Source organism: Bufo bufo, chromosome 4 (genome assembly GCF_905171765.1).
Source record: "Bufo bufo chromosome 4, aBufBuf1.1, whole genome shotgun sequence".
Lineage (NCBI taxonomy): Eukaryota > Metazoa > Chordata > Amphibia > Anura > Bufonidae > Bufo > Bufo bufo.
Genome location: NC_053392.1, coordinates 511,712,732 through 511,732,411, shown reverse-complemented (window position 1 = coordinate 511,732,411; position 19,680 = coordinate 511,712,732). Strand labels below are relative to the sequence as shown.

Here is a 19,680-nt window from a genome sequence, read left to right as displayed (position 1 = left end):
TCAAAAGTTGTTTTTTATTGAAAATGGCATTACATTTTCTAAAGTTATGTGAAAGTCTCTAAACTGACACAGATAATCCCGGTAGTCATATGAAAAGTTGATGAAGACACTGGAGAGGGGGGGGGGGGCATTTATTAAGACCAGCGCTTTCTAAACTGGTCTTGATATCCCCCTGCACCGCCAGAAGACATTAGTAGCATTCTACTAATTTTGGGCTAAAAATCATCTTTTTCAATTGGTCTGTATTAAAAATTTTCAGCTGTTTTTGTCATAAACGGTTAACTACCTGTGAACATCTTACTTCCACTTTCACTTTGAGACGTTATCTGCCGGCTATGTACAGTACAGACCAAAAGTTTGGACACACCTTCTCATTCAAAGAGTTTTCTTTATTTTCATGACTATGAAAATTGTTGATTCACACTGAAGGCATCAAAACTATGAATTAACACATGTGGAATTATATACATAACAAACAAGTGTGAAACAACTGAAAATATGTCATATTCTAAGTTCTTCAAAGTAGCCACCTTTTGCTTTGATTACTGCTTTGCACACTCTTGGCATTCTCTTGATGAGCTTCAAGAGGTAGTCCCCTGAAATGGTTTTCACTTCAAAGGTGTGCCCTGTCAGGTTTAATAAGTGGGATTTCTTGCCTTATAAATGGGGTTGGGACCATCAGTTGCGTTGAGGAGAAGTCAGGTGGATACACAGCTGATAGTCCTACTGAATAGACTGTTAGAATTTGTATTATGGCAAGAAAAAAGCAGCTAAGTAAAGAAAAACGAGTGGCCATCATTACTTTAAGAAATGAAGGTCAGTCAGTCAGCCGAAAAATTGGGAAAACTTTGAAAGTAAGGGCTATTTGACCATGAAGGAGAGTGATGGGGTGCTGCGCCAGATGACCTGGCCTCCACAGTCACCGGACCTGAACCCAATCGAGATGGTTTGGGGTGAGCTGGACCGCAGAGTGAAGGCAAAAGGGCCAACAAGTGCTAAGCATCTCTGGGAACTCCTTAAAGACTGTTGGAAGACCATTTCAGGTGACTACCTCTTGAAGCTCAACAAGAGAATGCCTAGAGTGTGCAAAGCAGTAATCAAAGCAAAAGGTGGCTACTTTGAAGAACCTAGAATATGACATATTTTCAGTTGTTTCACACTTGTTTGTTATGTATATAATTCCACATGTGTTCATTCATAGTTTTGATGCCTTCATAGTCATGAAAATAAAGAAAACTCTTTGAATGAGAAGGTGTGTCCAAACTTTTGGTCTGTACTGTATATCCCTTCTCTTTGATCTACTAAGGGCTGATAAACACTCTATTTAAGCCATATTCTTATCAGTAACATAAGAATTGAGCTATAATGAGTATTTATGACATCAGGAAATCAGAGATAAGGAGCCTGATGGGAAACAGTATAAACACAGAGCCCAGTACTAGAGAATCTCAAGTCTGTACAGAGAAAGGGGCTGAACTTTTTTAATAAAGACCAATTGGAAAAACGATTTTAAGCTCAAAATGAGTACAACACAATAATTAAAAAAAATGTTCCTGTCCATGCACCTAGAATGAAATCTAGGCCAGCTCGTAGCTGGTGTCGATTTCAGTTATCATTTGTGCCAGAAAACTGGCATAAATGATGATACAGTACAGGTCTCATGCGGATTCACAAAACATGGATACCAGCCTTGTGCGTCCTGCATTTTTTTCCGCTCCGCCCTATGTTAAAAATAGCTATTCTTGTCCGCATAATTGACAAGAATAGGACATGGACAAGAATGAGGACCAAAAATACAGTTGTGAGCATGGGACTTAAATCTGATAGCGCTGTGTTCATGAGACAACCCCATTCAATTATTTTCACCACAAGTTCCTCTCAGATGATGGACTGAATCATGCGAATGATAAGAATAAAAAATTATTACTGTATTATTTGCTTTATAAGCCACACAAGGGTTTTTTCCTCAGATCCCCAAATTAGACCCCCAATCTTCATTAGTCCTCAGATCAGACCCCCATATAAGACTTCCGATCAGACCCCCATTATCAGACCTCAGATCAGACTCCCATATCAGACCTCAGATGAGATTTCCATATCAGACCTTAGATCAAACCTCAATATCCGGCCCCCATATGAGATCCCAATATCAGACCCCCATATGAGACCACAGATCAGACCCCCATTATCAGACCTCAGATCAGACTCCTATATCAGACCTCAGATGAGACTTCCATATCAGACCTCAGATCAAACCCCAGAATTGTTATTACAGGTGACAGGAGAGGTGACAGGTCTTCTTTACATGCCCTGGTATGTTGCGTGACCCCTCCCTTTAGGCGGCAGCTGAGCAGTACTTGATGTGGTGTTAACCTAGGACTATATCTCGCTGCTGCCATCTAACAGTAGTCCAGTGAACACCCGATCCAGCACTGCACTACAACAGCTCTCGTTCTTCCACTATTGCCACCATTTTGACCATTTACATATTTCTGATAAGAATCCAAAGTACCCACGTGAAAGAAAGAGGTGAAGACCAAAAAGAGCAGAGGTGGGAATGTTGAGTCCGCAATGATAGCTGAGAACATGTAACAGCATATTATCCTTGTATTACACTTGCTTAATGGCATCAGGGGTTACCAGGCGAACAAATAACAAGATTTAAAGTGTTAGTCCATGGTGGAGATTTTTTGTAGACCAATGTTTTACACCAGTTGATAATGTCCTCTGCGCTGCCGGAAGATGCGACTAGTTTATTACCTTCTCTCATCAAAAATTAGGCGCATCTCCGGCAGTCCACGCGCCTAAACATAAATCTATGGCAGCTTGGAGATTTACACCAGAAAACTGGGATAAATGAAAATAAATGTGGTAGACCTGCTGGCCACACCTCCTCACCACCCTCATCACGCCCCCTTTTTGGGAAGCTGGCAAGGGAGGTGTAGAAACGCTACTTGTGACAAAAATATGTCACAAGTGGGTGGCATTAAAAGGTCACAAGCTCAGGGCTTGCAACTTTTTAAAATCCAGAAAAGTGGCACGGGGAGTAATAAATTCTTCCGATTGCTGGCGCTTCTACCCCCCCCCCCCCCCTCTGAGAATGAGGTGAGACGAATCCATGCTCCATAGAACACTGCTACATCTAATTCGAGGTAACATCTGAAAAGGCACGGGCTTTAAGGAATGAAAGGGGCGCCATGTGTGTTGGTTTCAGAAGTGTATATATGGAATCTGGGTGGCACCCCTACCCCTGAAGGGCCTGTGTAAATTGGAGTAAAAATATTAAAGGAGCAAGGATATCAACGGTGGCAATACAAAGTCTGATACAATGTTGCTGTTTGGACAGGGGGCTGGGGGTCGGGGAGGTCTGAGAGGGCTCAAAGAAGAGCTATTGAACCGAGCGCTCAAAAAACAGGCCCATCACTGGTCTGACTGTTATTGGAAGGAGGAAAAGTGGAAAGTTTAGGAAAAGAGAGGGAATAGCCTTAGAGTCTGTTACCTGGTATTCTGAAGCGGAAAGTAGGTTGGAAACGGGATTACGATAATGAGAAGCTTCACTAAATTTACTGAGCAACTACAGGCTGCTATGATTGATATGAACTAACTCTCTAACAAACGCATATTAATTAAGATATTGCTACTGCTAGTTTTTTTTTATTTTTTTATCCTGCTTTACAACTTCACGGAACTAATTGTATGTGTATGTTTTAGGAGGGAGAATGAAAATTGATAGACGATGACTGTATGAAGCAGTAGGGGCAACAGAATATGTATGTAAAAGAAAGCTTATGACATACTGTTGTATATTGGGTCAGTAAGCTGATGCTCCCTCGCTATTGATACTGTGGTTGTTAGGTAAGGCGAGTAGGGGAGGTGGGTAAGGGGTAGGTAGTAAGGAAATATTGGGAGTGGGGAAAAAGGGCAGGGCACAGGTGGAGCTTAATACCTCAATGTCCCCAATAATTAAAAAATCAGAAAAATCGAAACAGTTACTCCTGACCAATATGCGAGGACAGATTAGCCCGCCAAAAAAGAAGAAAGCAGATGTGTCTTTAGTACAAGAGGGAGAGCCTGCTATGGAGGGAAGTTTTGGGTTGAAAACACTAGAGGCAAGTTTCCAGTCTGGGGAGAGTGTTGATAAACAGGGGCGAGTGACGGAAGAAATTGCTGCAACAAAAGAGGAGCAGGCTCCAAGTCTGCAGGATATATTTCAAGAAATAAAAAAATGCAATATGGCAATTCACGATCTCTCTCTCCAGACTGGAAATATTAGGGAATCTGTGGGGCTCCTCAGAGTGGATGTCCAAAAATATAAAGAAAGATTGATAGAAGTTAAGAAAAGGACCTCTGATTCTGAGGACCTTCTGCAGATGATGGCGAAGGAAAGAAATTCCCTGAAGGAAGAAAATAGGGTATTAAAAAACAAAGTACTGGAGCTGGAAAATAGGACTAGAAGTTCCAATCTGAGGTGTCTTGGGATCCCTGAGGGTGTGGAGGGGCAAGATGTATGCGCCTTTCTGCAAGTATGGCTCAGGGAACAGTTGGGCCAGGACATCTCAGGTTATAAAAATTTTGTGGAACGCGCATATAGGATACCATCCAAGCTACCGGTATCTGGAACGAGATCGAGACCCATACTTTTTAGTCTATTATCGATTAGGGATAAGGAGGAGATCCTGCGTAGATCAAGGGCAAAATGGAAATTAGAATATTTGGACGCAACAGTAATGATTTTCTCAGACTATGCAAAAGAAACGATGCAGGAAAGAAGTAGTTTTATTGAGGTTAAAAAAATCCTGCGTTCTAACAATGTTAGATACTCGTTGATGTTCCCGGCGAAACTTAGGATTGAGTGGGAAAATAAAAACTGTGTTTTTGATAAAGCAGATGCGGTCCAAAGTTGGATAAAGAAAATATAAGGAGTTGAGGTGAAATAGGGCAGGAGGTCGGCGGGGAGGGGGAAATGCCAAGAGAGAGAACCAGGAGAGTAATCAGCCTGGCTCATTCAGGAGGGAATGGGGAAGGGTATTTGCTGTGCTGGGTTAAGTTTTTTTTTTTTCCTCTTCTCCTCTTTTTCCCTGCCTTCTCTCCTCCCCCTCTTCCCCGGGGTATCTAGCTAGGCTAGAAGACCGGATAGGTCTTTATGAGAATAATTTCTTGGAATATTAGGGGGTTGAGTAGGGGAGCAAAGAGGGCGGCGGTTTTTGATGCAATACATAGATTTCTACCCGCTATAATTTGTCTACAAGAGACGCATTTGACCAGCGAAACGATACCGGGGCTGTGTAGACAATGGTTACAGCGCTCCTTTCATTCAGTGTACTCATCATATGCAAGAGGTGTGAGTGTTTTGATACATCGGGACATCAATATTAAAATAAGGGAAGTAGTTCAAGACCAGGAGGGACGATACGTTCTGATTGATTGCTTACTGGAAGGAAGAAGAGATTATAGCTAATGTATATATACCACCACCCTTTAAAATTGAAATCCTCTTAAAAATCTATGATTTTGTGCTTAAGGTAGGAGAAAAACCACTAATAGTTATGGGGGATTTTAATAATATTATGGATAGTAAAATAGATAGATGTAGGGTTGGTAAGATTCAAAATGTATGCACGGGTTCTAAATTAAAAAATATCACGGAAGAAATGGGCTGGATAGATATCTGGAGGGTATTACATCCTAAATTATAAAAATATTCATGTTTTTTAAAGACACATAAGAGTTTATCACGGATAGATTTAGTTTTCACAAACAATATAGGTGTATAGGAAATTGAAGGGGTTAAATATGGTCAACGTGGGATCTCGGACCATAACCCAATTATTACAAATATAAAAACACCAAAAAAAAACTATGAGGATGCACATAAATTTAGGGTGGATAAATATAATGGGGATACATGATAAGGTTTCAAGTGAGATAGGGGAATTTTTTGAGATGAATGATGATTCAGCAGCAGTTAATATAGTATGGGAGGCTGCAAAGGCCTATATAAGAGGGATTTTTATAAAGAATACGGTAATATACAAGAAAGGGATAAGGGGAAAAATAATTAAACAGCAACAAGAGGTGGAAAAATATGAGGATAATTATATTAAAAATCCTACAGAAAGTAACTATGAGGGCTGGATAGAGAAAGTTTCAAAACTGGAGGATGAGCAACTGTTGATAGCAGAACAACAGAAAGAAAATAATGTGAGGGACAATTATATTTATGCGCATATACCGGGTAAAAAGTTAGCGGCCCTAGTAGCGACGCAGATAAAAAGAAATAATTATATACACTGTTTAGTGGACAATTTAGGAAATAAAATTACTGAACACGACGCGATAAGAGAATTGCTTCAAGAATATTTTAGAGATATATACAGTACAAAGATAAATAAGGATCTGGGGCAGATTCAACAGTTTCTGGAGTTAGTAACTATCTCTACGTTAACAGCAGAGCAAAGTGAGAAATTAGAGACCCCCTTGAACGCCCTGGAAGTGGACAAAATACTATCTGATATTACAAAAAATAAATCCCCAGGAACAGATGGTATTCCGTTTGAGGTCTATGCTCAATATAGGGAAGTGCTGATTCCGAAACTGTTGATCATGTGGAATGATTTGAGGAAGAAAGGGAAGTTGCCAGACTCACTGAGAGAGGCATTGATCACATTAATTCTAAAACCGGGGAAAGATCCAACCCTTCCAGACTCATACCGCCCCATTTAGTTAATTAATACAGATAATAAGATATTGGCAAAAATTTTGGCAATTAGACTCAAAAGTGTGGTGTCGGGTCTGATACATGAGGATCAGATGGGCTTCATGTCGGGCAAGACCACAACGGATAATGTCATGCGTTATTACGTAAACACTCAGCTTGAGCCAGAAAATTGTGGTCAACGACTGATTGTTACATTGGACGCCTCAAAAGCGTTTGATACTATAGAATGGCCCTTCTTGATGGCAACATTGAAAAAGATGGGGTTTGCAGATAAATTTATATCCTGGGTAAATTTGTTATACACGGAAATTATTCAGCAAAAGTGATATTGAATGGGGAATATTCGGATAACATTCACATTCACAGGGGGGTTAGACAGGGTTGCCCTCTCTCCCCCCTGCTTTTTGCTATAGCCATGGAGCCGTTAGCGGATAGGATCAGGCAAGATGCAGCAATTGAGGGCTTCAGGTTTGGCGGACACGAGGAAAAAATTTCTTTATACGGATGACATTATGCTGTTTGTTGGCTCACATAGATCTTTGACAAGGATCTTTGAGGTCTTTGATCAATATGGAGATTATTCTGGGCTTAGGATAAATTGGTCTAAGTCAGCATGTGTCCCGATTGATCCTTTGAACGATTTTATTCCAGGCCCACTACAAATTATGAAGAATAACGAACCAGTTAAATACTTAGGTATTCAAATAACCCCAAGGATTATATCCGGCTGAATGTGACCCCAAAGATAAAAGAAATGAAGAAAGAGATAGAGGTATGGAAAAGATTGTATGTCTCGATGGCAGGCCGTATTTCCCTGGTGAAAATGTGCCTGTTACCATCACTTAACTACGTCCTATGGAATTCACAGATAATAATCCCAAACAAAAATATTTAAAATAATAACTAGTACATTAATGGACCTGATCTGGCGAGGAAAAAAAACGAGGATTAAAGCACAAATATTGTGCAGTCATGAGAAGGAGGGTGGACTATCAGTTCCAGATGTAGAACTTTATTTTATCTCCGGCCAAATAAAAAATAGGATAATGTGGAGCAATACGCAAAGATATAAGGCTATGGTTGTAGGAATAAACAAAACACTAGAGAGATGTAATATATTTCAATTAATTGAAGCTTAAATCTTGGGATAACAGAGTAGTAATAAGATACCGCTCTATGAGTTGATGGATATGGTATGGAGACAGGCAAGAAAACTGTGGAACCAGGTGGGACTCCATGCGGACACCATACTTTGGGGTAATATTCATCTCACCGATTTGACGCTAATTGAGCAGTCAGTGTGGTGGAAACATGGAGTCTATAAACTGGGCCAGATATGGAAGCAAGGTGATATAATAGCATATGAAGACCTTAAACAGGAGTATAAATTGGGTAATCTAGAAGTGAGTTTATTCTATCTACAGTTAAAATGTGCATTACGTAGGCTGGTAGGGAAGAATACGCAAATAGAGACCCTTTCGCAGCCATTGCTTAATATATCCAGATTAATGGCAGGGAGGAAGCTAGTGTCTAAAATTTATGAATGTTTGTTACACCAAAAGACTAAGGGAAGGGCAACTTCTAGCCTAATGCATAAATGGAGAGAGGCTATAAATCCCCAGCAAGAAGAGTTTTGGGTATCAGCAATACAGCAAAAAAACAAGGTTTCAAAGAACTTTTCACATAGGATAACCCAATTTTACATACTAAACCGCCTACACTATTCCCCCGAGAAACTTATGAAATATTATAAACCTAAAGTATTCAGCGGTTTAAAATGCGGGGAAATAGGGGTGGATGATGTCCATATACTCTGGACGTGTATAAGGATTCAGGAATTTTGGGGACAGGTCAAGGATAAAATAGAGCAATATCATCAGTTTACAATACCTAATAAATTTGAGATTTGTGTATTGGGAGTGATGGATAAAACAGACACCCCTCATCAAGAAATTGCATCTAAACTCCTTTTTCAGGCGAGGAAATGTATTATGGGACATTGGGGAGGCAAGGCCACCCCCTCGATTAAGGAATGGGAGAGGCACACTAAAAACATACTTATTAAAGAAGAATTCCATTTAATAAATATTCAAAAGAAAAAGAGATTTGCAAAAATATGGAAGTTATGGCTAATGTAAGCCCTTTTTTTTTGGGTTATATACCTCATATGAGTGGCAGGACCCCGGGGGGCAGCGAGAGAGAGGACGCGAGGAGATAGATTAGAGGATTCCTTTTATTTTATTTTTATTTTTTCTTCTTCTTTCCTCCTGCACAGCAAATAATAAATAGGGGGGGGGGGGGGGGGGTTATATATATATTGTGGCAATGTGAACATTGAGGTGTTGTTTCCCCAGGTTCCAGTCCGGGACTTAGGGCATGCTCATGTCCAGGGATCCTATTTAATCCTGCTAATGGATCCTGGGTGTGTCTCACTCTGGAGAGTGTGCAGACAGAGGCCTGGTGAGGCTCTGTCAGTGTGGTCTCAGCTAGGCAAGGCTGAGGGGACACGAGGCTATGCAATAGCCTGGACTTTGGGGGACTCAGCGACACCCAGGAACAAGCATTGAAAGGTCAGAGTCAGGAGGACTCCTAGACCACAACCCCCTCCAAAGGTACTGCATTTGTTACAGCCTGAGGGCTGGTGGACTGTATGTCTGGAGTAAGCCGCACCTGGTTCCATGTGGGAACGCTATCGTATAGCCGAGTTAGGGATACGATGTTTAGGTAGAGCCCAGACGGGCAGGCTTTTGTTTTATGCCATGTTGTGTATGAAGAGTGTAAAATAAATTGCACTGTTTGGACCTGAAACCCAGTGGTTATGAAGATCCTTGTGAGAATGACCCCCGAATAAGAGGCGATCCCTTACAATATAAATATATATATATATATATTTGTAAATTTAATGTGATACAATGTTTTGTATAATGCAAGAATATAATAAAGATTATTTAAAAAAACAAAACAAAAAAAAACACCTGAATTATGATCAAATCCAAGTTGATCAACTTGAGGCTGGGTTCACACCTGAGCGTTTTACAGTAAAACGCTCAACAGGCAAAAAACGCTGTAAAACGCTCAACAGGCAAAAACCAATGTTTCCCTATGGGCATGGTTCTCACCTGAGCGTTTTATAGCACGTACGAACGCGCTGTAAAACCCCCTACGCCCCAAGAAGTACAGAAGCTTCTTTGGGGCGTATTGTCGCGAGTATTGTGGCAGTTTTTCATTGGATTAATCACACAAACTCGTACTACGCGCGTTTCCAAAATACAAAAACGCCCCAAAATACGCTTCAAAAACGCCCGATAAAAACGCCTGTAAAAAGCTCAGGTGTGAACCCAGCCTGACTGTGAATAGTACTGTGAATGTCATTCTGCAGATTGCTATGTACTGTGATACATAGAAGCCAGATAAAAAAAAATGTTCAATAAAACGCAATTCCAAAAATGATTTTAGCCAAAAAATACACATTTTTAACAGACTTTGACCAAAAAAGTATTTGAAAATTTTTAACGTTTCTGTCTATAACCAACTTATCATAAGAGTTAAAAGGGGAGTACAATATTGATAACCTGTCCTAAGGATAAGACGTCAATATCTGATACGTGGGGGCCCAACTCCCTGCAACCCTGTCGATCAACTATCTGAAGAGGCTGTGGCACTGCAGCCTCCTCACATCTTACCATGCACAGTTTACTGATAACACCTGGGACACCCGCCGAACAGATTTTGAGAAGGCAGCGGCCCTCCTGTGAGCACCGTGGACTTTTCTCTGCTTTTCTTTAGCCATTGACGACATGTTCATCGATCACGTGGCCTAGAAGCAGCTCAGCCCCATTTAAGTGAATGGGGCTGAGCTGCAATACCAAGCACAGCCACTGTACAACGTACGGCAGTGTGCTTGGTAAGCTGCGAGAAGGCAGCGGCACTTAGAGGAGCGCCGCTGCCTTCTCAAAACAGCTGATCGGCAGGGGTCCTGGGTGTCAGACCCCCAACCAATCACATACTGATCACATACATCAGTAAAAAAAAAAATCTTGGAAAACTCTTTTAAGCATAATGATCTACTCCAGGATACTTCTCCATACAACATTCTACTAGATCCTTGCAGGTAAAATCCTTAAAAATAGCAATTCAGTTATCCTATGGATGTTTCCATACCTCCACGTGATGACATTTCTATATGCTGCATGCCACCGTATGATAGATTTTTGTTACGGGTTTGTTTGCAAAACTAGGGGTAACTACAGCCTGCATCTGTGAACACACTTTCATCCCCACCGCCAGCAGCACTTTGTGTGTCCCCTTTTTGTTTCATGAAAAATAATGAATTTTGATCAAATGACCACATTATTACACTTACTACACCCCAATCCAATCAATGAGTTGATAATATATGTATGCCTAATGAGAAATATTTGTATAGTGAGATAGCAGGAGAATCCATCTTTTGCGGTCAGAATGACTACTATACTGTTGTGTGATTGTTTTATCCTTTTTAGATGCACTGAGAAACAAAGAGCACAAAATGGGCTTTAACACAGGAGGTTCTCTGGAGCTAGTTTGCAGCTGTTGGCCTATTGTGCTTCATGGTTTAAGGAACAACTGAGTGAGAAAGGGTTGTGCTCAAGAGTTTCCATAATTGGCACCCCACATTGTAAATACAAATTATGCGCCTAACCCCCTTCCTCGGTGAATGGCACATTACCAATGTGATTTTTTTTACCCGTCATTAACGAAAGCATAACTTCTTCCTCATGCCAGTAGATTACAGCTATGTAATGGGTGTGTGTATATATATATTATTTTTAATTTCGCTATTAGATAAACTAGTGTTAGTATATCAGAAACATTATGGGGGGATTTATCCCTCCCTTTTCACCAGTAAACCTGGAAATCTAGCTCTGCCTCCTAATTTGTCCCATCTTAGGCCTCATGCACACAAACGTATTTTCTTTCCATTTCCGTTTTTTTTTTGCGGACCAAATACGGAAACATTCATTTTAAATGGGTCCGCAAAAAAAACGGAAGTTACTCCGTGTGCATTCATGTCCGTATTTCTGTTCCCGCAAAAAAATAGAACATGTCTTATTATTGTCCGCATTATGGACAAGGATAGGACTGTTCTATTAGGGGCCAGCTGTTCCGTTCCGCAAAAAAAACGTAATGCACACGGACGTCATCCCTTTTTTTTTTTTGGCGGATGTTTTTTGCGGACCGCAAAATACATACGGTCATGTGCATGAGGCCTTACTCCAACACACTTTGCACAGTAAGATGTGACGTATGAATCGCCGGTCTTAGTAAATTCCGCCCTACATCATTATAGTTTTGGTCTCCCCAATAGAGAGACCTAGTGGCAGGCAGCCAGAATGAAAGGGATCATGGATCAGCAAAAACGCTTCCGTCATAATAATACAACCGGCTGCATCCGTTATGAACGGATCAAGTTGTATTATCTCTAAAATGGCCATGACAGATCCGCCTCTAAAACCATTGTAAGTCAATGGTGGACGGATCCGGTTTCTATTGTGTCAGAGAAAACGGATCCGTCTCCATTGACTTACAATGTGTGTCAGGACGGATCCATCTTGCTCCGCACCACATCGCGGACAGAGAAACGCTGCTTTCAGCATTATTCTATCCACAATGAGGACGCAACCGAACAGAACAACATGCACTTTGGCGCACTCCGTTTCGTTCAGTTCAGTTTTCTCCCCATTGATAATGAATGGGGACAAAACTGAAGTGTTTTTCTCCGGTATTGAGATCCTATTACGGATCTCAATAGCTGAAAGGGAAAGCGCAGATGCGAAAATAGCCTTTGCAGATTGGATGCAACACAGACGTAATCCATTTTTTTTTACAGTTCTGTATTTTGCGGACCTCAAAATACATACGGTTGTGCGCATGAGCCCTAAAGAGAAGTAGGGGAAGTGGTGTGCGCATTTTCAACACACGGGGGCGCCGTTCTGTGGGCATTCCGCATCACGGATGCGGACCCATTCACTTCAATGGGTCCGCAAATCCGGAGATGCGGAATGGTGCGGAACGGAAGCATGGAACGGAAACCCACGGAAGCACTACGGAGTGCTTCCGTGGGGTTTCGTCCCGTACTTCCATTCCGCGAAAAGATAGAACATGTCCTATCTTTTTGTGGAACGGGCGGATCGCGGACCTATTAAAGTGAATGGGTCCGCGATCCGCTGTGGCTGCCCCACAGTCGGTGTTCGTGCATTGCGTCCCACAATTTGCGGGCTGCAGCACGGCCACGGGGCGCACACGTTCGTGTGCAGGAGGCCTAAGATTGTACCTACAGATTCACAGAACTGTAAATTCTACCTATGGTGCTAGACAGAACAGAATATTGGGGGAGATTTATCATTTCCCTGTGTCGCTTTTTTGGTGTAAAAAAGTTTCAAACCTTGTGTTTGAGACTTTTTGAATGCTACTTGCGGCAAATTTTGTTGCAAGTGGAGTGTCTGAGCTGCCCTCGCCACTTTCTGAAAAGGCGGCGTAGTGAGTAGTGTTGATCGCGAATTCGAATATTGCCCCTGCCGCTCATCACTAGTAGTGAGGGCGGACCAGCGGGTTCGCAACATTTATCTTTATTTGCGCCTGTTTTCAGGTGCAAATGGTGACAGAAATCTACGGCAGCTCCGAGATAGATTTCACTCTAGTGCAAGGACTGCCGAAGGATTCGCCCAATATATGACGAGGCTTGTACCTCGTCATACATTAGGCACATACTCCGCCAGTGCAGGAGATTTCAAAGACCTGCGTAAAAGGGCTGTCTTTAATAAATCTCCCCCATTGAATTTCTAAAACAGGTGTACTAGCTCCAATGATAGAGCTGAAACGCCCTCAGCAGTGACTGAAATGCGTTAGCCTGTTCCAATGTTTTCCGACAGCCTGTCAATGTTACTACTAATTTCCAGTGAGAAATTTTAGAAGGTCCCTGGCTTGGAAAGAAAAGGAGAAAGCTGGAGGACTTGGCTGGCAGAGTTTATGTAGCACTGATGTTGGGCAGATGGTGCCTGGTGGAAATGGGTGATTAGAACTGGCATGGATACTGAAGCACTAGTGGTGTGCAGCTGGGCCTGGGTGTAGACGCTCTGGCTGATGGAAGGCGGCACTGCCTTGGTTTGATGTAAAAAAAAAAAAAAAATGTCAAAGAAGACACAACCAATACACAATTTTGTAGACACTAAGAAGCTATTTCACCCAATTCACACGTGAAGTCGTAAGCTTGTGTACACTGCTGTTTTTCTTCGTATAAACGGATACTATCCATTTCTAAGGGTGTCAAACTGATGCCAAAATGTATTAGTCTGCGTAAAACCTTACAAGTTTTTATTTCTTTTTAACTCATTAAAGTCAATGGATGACAGATGCACCCACTGTCTGTACAAGGGCTCTATCACACGGGCGGATCCCGTGCGGGTAATCCGCTGCGTGAAAGAGAGCCAAGCCCCGTTCCGGACACCAGAGACGCGGAGCAGTAACATGACTGATAATGCTCTGTACCTCTCTGTGATCTTTTTAATATAAAATCACGGTGACAACTTTATCTCACTGTGATTTTGTAGTAAAAAGATCACAGAGCAGCACGGAGCATTATCAGTCATGTTACTGCTCCGCGTCTCTGCTGTCCGGAACGGGGCTTGGCTTTCTTTCACGCAGCGGATTCCACGAACGGCATCCGCTCCTGTGAAAGAGCCCTTAGGGAAGGAAACAGATTGTGTTGGATTTTTGCTGATTTCTCCCTCCCACCTTCATAGAAATTACCAAGCCAAGTTAAAGGGGTAGACCAATGAGGACAGTGATTGGCTGCAGCAGTCACAGGCCATACATGGCTCCAGCGGCAGGAGGACTGGACCAGCCCAACAGAGGATGGGGCTGAAGAAAGATGAAAGCATAGCATGCGTTTTTGCTGTGTTTTCAATATGGTTGAGATTTTTACAGGTAAATATGTCCTTTCCCTCTAAAAACCACAACTGCATTGAAAACCACGGCAGAACTGCATGTCCATGATCTAATGTAGTTTTGATGTAGTTTTAAAGGGAACCGGTCACCATGAAAATGCAATGTAAGCTATTGGCAGTATGTGATAGAGCAGGAGGAGCTGAGCAGATATATAGTTTCGTGCAAAAAGATTCAGTACAACTTGCCATTTATACAATTAAATCTCTACTTATTCTGGGCTTTGAAGTCCAGGAGGCGGTCCTATCAGTGATTGACAGCCTTCCCTCTATGACTGTGTATACAGAGATAGCTGTCAATCAAAGCCCAGAATGTGCAGAGCTTAAAATGTATAAATGGCAAGTTGTACTGAATATTTTTGCACGAAACTATATATCTGCTCAGCTCCTCCTGCTCTATCACATACTGCCAATAGCTTACATTGCATTTTCATGGTGACAGGTTCCCTTTAACTGCACCTCAACCACTTTGTGTGAATTTACCCTAAGGCAGGGTTCACATGTTGCAGACACAGCATAAGGCCTCTTGCACACGAACGTGTGCGCTCCGTGGCCGTATTGCGGACCGCATTTGCGGATCCGCAATACACGGGCACCGTTCCGTGTGCATTCCGCATCACGGATACGGACACATTCACTTCAATGGGTCCGGAAATGCGGAATGGTACGGAACGGAAGCACGGAACTGAACCCTACAGAAGCACTACGGAGTGATTCCGTGGGGTTTGGTCCCGTACTTCCGTTCCGCAAAAAGATAGAACATGCTCTAGCTTTTTGCGGAACGGCCGGATCGCGGACCCATTAAAGTGAATGGGTCCGCAATCCGCTGCGGCTGCCCCACGGTGGGTGTTCGTGCACGGCCACGGGGCGCACACGTTCGTGTGCAGGAGACCTAAACTGCATGTTGGCACAGTTGCACTTGCATGGCTGGACACCACAGCCAGAGTGTGGGCACAACGTGTGAATCCTGCCAGCAGTTTATTGCACTGCCAAATTGAAAACCGTGTCAATCCCAAGCCCAAGGCTAGGGTCACACGTACGTTTTTTTTTTTTTTTAAAAACCTTTAAACACAATTTTCAAGAGATTAGCAAGCGATTTTCATTTTACTCCAGGGAGAAACAGGTAAAACTCATGCAGCCAATAAAAAAAATGTTAGCACGTTTTTGACTGGAGGAAATTTGTGCAGATTACAAGCTACTCAATTCATTCCTATAGACTGCGATATCACAGAGTTTTTGTAGTGAAATAAAAAAAAGACTAAAGGAAGACTGGCTTAGTTGCCCATAGCAACCAATCAGATTCCACCTTTCATTTTTAAAAGAAGCTCTGAAGAATGAAAGGTGGACTCTGACTGGTTGCTCTGGGCAACTAAGGCCTAGGTCACACCTCAGTTATTTGGTCAGTTATTTCCACCAATTATTTTGAGCCCAAACCAGGTGCGGGTCAAAAACACAGGACAGGAGGCCATTTTTCCAATATACCTTACTTTTGAGTAGGCTCCACTATTAGTCTGGCCTCACAATAACTGATGGAAATAACTGACCAAATAACTGAAGTGTGAACTAGGCCTAAGCAAGCTTTCCTTTACACCAGTTTTGATAAATCTATCCCTACGTGTAGTGTAGGAACGAGATGACTCCTCAAGGTATGAACACACGGAGTGGTCGTGATCTGGTCGGGTCGTGGCTAGCTCTGGTCAAGAACCGCACGGCCAATTAGGCCACAACTGCCTGATATTTAACTAACGAAAACTGCACTGTATAGGGCAGGGGTGGCCAACCTTACATACACAAAGAGCCAAAAAACAACAACATATGACTACCAGAAGCCACAAGCTATACAATTACACACGAGTCACCGTATTTTTCACCCTACAAGATGCACCTAGGTTTTCACAAAGAAAAATAAGATAAAATAAATATTTTTCATCCGATCTGAGTTCTGCTAAAATATTTTTTTTATTTTTCACTAGCAGAGAAAACAAAAAATATATTTTTCATCAGACCTCAGATCAGATCCCCAATCCTAATCTGACCTACAATAAGATCCTCAAACCTCATCAGACTTCCAAATCAGACCCCCAAAATAAGAACCCCAATGCTTGGATCAGGCAACACAAATCAGACTCTCAATGTCAGACCCTCAGTGCTCAGATCTCCCCCCCCCCCCATGCTCAGATCCCCCCCCTTCTCAGATCTGACTCCCCATTATCAGATCTGCCCCCCATGCTCAAATCTGAACCCTCATGCTAAAATCGTCCCACTCATGCTCAGATCAGACCCCCATTGTCCAGATCAGGACCCTTCCCATGCTAAGATCAGACCCCCATGCTCAGTTATATAATTAAAAATCTATATCTTCCCTCCTGATCAGGCACTGGGCTCCTGCTCGGGCACCTGCTACTCTGCAGGTCTGACAGGCTCTCCACTGTGACCTGATGAGCACAACGTCGGGTCATAGTGCGTGTCTCCAGGTACTAAGTTCTCACACTGTGTGCATCAGGATGTAGTGGAGAGTGAGCTGGAGCTGCAAAGTAGCAACAGTGCCCGATCAGGAAAAGAGATCTGAGCCTGGGGTGGAGAGTGAGCCGTCTGACTGCTTCCTGGCTTCACAGCTAGAGCCTCACTTGAAGAAGCAAAGAGCCGCATGTGGCTCAAGAGCCACAGGTTGGCCACCCCTGGTATAGGGGGTCTAAATTCTTAATGGTTGCGTGGCACCTTCAATACCGCTTGCAGCTGTATTTGTCCGGCTGAATCTCGGCACTAATGCCGGAAACAGGCTGGATCCCTGTCGGGTACCATTATAGTCAATGAGGCCTGGCAGTCCTCCGGCTATGCCGGATGCAATAAACTCCGGCAGTCTGTCCCTCTACCGGAACAGCCTGCCGGAACAGATTAGTGCTAGTGAGAAACTAGCCTTAGGCCTCTTTTACATGACCGTTTTTTTTTTTTCGTTTACGGGCAGTTTTTTGCATTCCGTATACAGTCCGTATACGGAACCATTCATTTCAATGGTTCAGCAAAAAAAAAAAACGGAATATACTCCGTATGCATTCCGTTCCCGTATTTAGTTTTTTCCGTTCCGTTGAAAGATAGAACATGTCCTATTATTGCCCGCAGATCACGTTCCGTGGCTCCATTCAAGTCAATGGGTCCGCAAAAAAAACGGAACACATACGGAATGTACTTCGTATGTCTTCTGTATCCGTTCCGTTTTGGCAGAACCATCTATTGAAAATTTTATGCCGAGACCAATTTTTTCTATGTAATTACTGTATACTGTATATGCCATATGGAAAAACGGAACAGAAATGGAAACACAACGGAAACAAAAAACGGATCCGTGAAAAACGGACTGCAAAACACTTAAGCCTCATGCACATGGCCGTTGTTTGGGTCCGCATCCGAGCCGCCGTTTTGGCGGCTCGAATGCGGACCCATTCACTTCAATGGGGCGGCAAAAGATGCGGACAGCACTCCGTGTGCTGTCCGCATCCGTTGCTCTGTTCCGCGACCCCGCAAAAAATATATAACATGTCCTATTCTTGTCTGCAAAACGGACAAGAATAGGCAGTTATATCAATGGCCGCCCGTTCCGTTCCGCAAATTGCTCTGCTCTGCATTTTAGAACATCAGGCATGTCATATGAGGTATTTAGAAATCAGCGTGGTATTTTAGGTGAAATTAAAACTCTAGGAGATGCTTATAAAAACTGGGTAAAAAAAAAAATATATTTTTTGTTGCTCATAGTAACCAATCAGTACAGCTTTCATTTCTTATTGTGATAATGAAAGATGAAAGATGTGCTGTGATTGGCTGCATTTTTCATAAATCTCCCTGATGTCTGTGAAGACTAACTTCTGGGTCGTTACCTTTTTCAGAAGCTGTTTCCTCTGTTGTCTGCAGAACATCATCCGGATGAGGCTTACACAAACCATGGAAGGGCCCCAGATCAAACGAATCTTGCAGCAGCTGGACATTGACCTCAGAGCATACACTCATGAAACCCACAGCGCAGCCTTGGTCCTATACAGAGAAACAACATGGAAACAGTCTTCAGGAACATCATTAGGGTGAGGGGTTTCTGTAGCTGAAGGGTTTATAGGGGTCTTCCGGGATTTACATATCAATAATCTATCCTTAGGATAGATCATTAATATCAGCACGGAAGGGGTCCAACTCCTGGCACCCAGGCCGATGAGCTGTTTTTCAAAAGCTCTGGTGCTTGAGCTAGGCAACAAAACTACACAGCTCCATCCACTATGTAGTGCCGTGCCTGGTTACTGCATCACTGCTACAGCTCTGTCTACTGTGTAGTGGCCGTGCCTGGTTACTGCATCACTGCTACAGCTCTGTCTACTATGTAGTGGCCGTGCCTGGTTACTGCATCACTGCTACAGCTCTGTCTACTATGTAGTGCTGTGTCTGGTTACTACAGTACTGCTACAGCTCTGTCTACTATGTAGTGGCTGTGCCTGGTTACTGCATCACTGCTACATTCCTGTCTGTCTACTGTGTAGTGGCAGTGCCTGGATACTGAAGCACTACTACAGCTCTGTCTACTATGTAGTGGCCGTGCCTGGTTACTACAGTACTGCTACAGCTCTGTCTACTATGTAGTGCTGTGTCTGGTTACTACAGTACTGCTACAGCTCTGTCTACTATGTAGTGGCTGTGCCTGGTTACTGCATCACTGCTACAGCTCTGTCTACTATGTAGTGGCCGTGCCTGGTTACTGCATCACTGCTACATTCCTGTCTGTCTACTGTGTAGTGGCAGTGCCTGGATACTGAAGCACTACTACAGCTCTGTCTACTATGTAGTGGCCGTGCCTGGTTACTACAGTACTGCTACAGCTCTGTCTACTATGTAGTAGCAGTGCCTGGTTACTGAAGCACTACTACAGCTCTGTCTACTATGTAGTGGCTGTGCCTGGTTACTACATCACTGCTATAGCTCTGTCTACTGTGTAGTGGCAGT

General features: G+C 42.9%; 1 protein-coding gene across 1 annotated transcript in view; it reads right to left on the bottom strand.

Annotated features, from left to right (window-relative positions):
- The window catches only part of CFAP61 (cilia and flagella associated protein 61), a 320,844-nt gene that overhangs the window by 260,403 nt on the left and 40,761 nt on the right, over positions 1 to 19,680 (bottom strand). Inside the window, exon 8 of the mRNA XM_040429693.1 lies at positions 18,573 to 18,726. Coding sequence (XP_040285627.1) covers positions 18,573 to 18,726 — 154 coding nt within the window. The remainder of the gene's footprint in view (positions 1 to 18,572; positions 18,727 to 19,680) is intronic.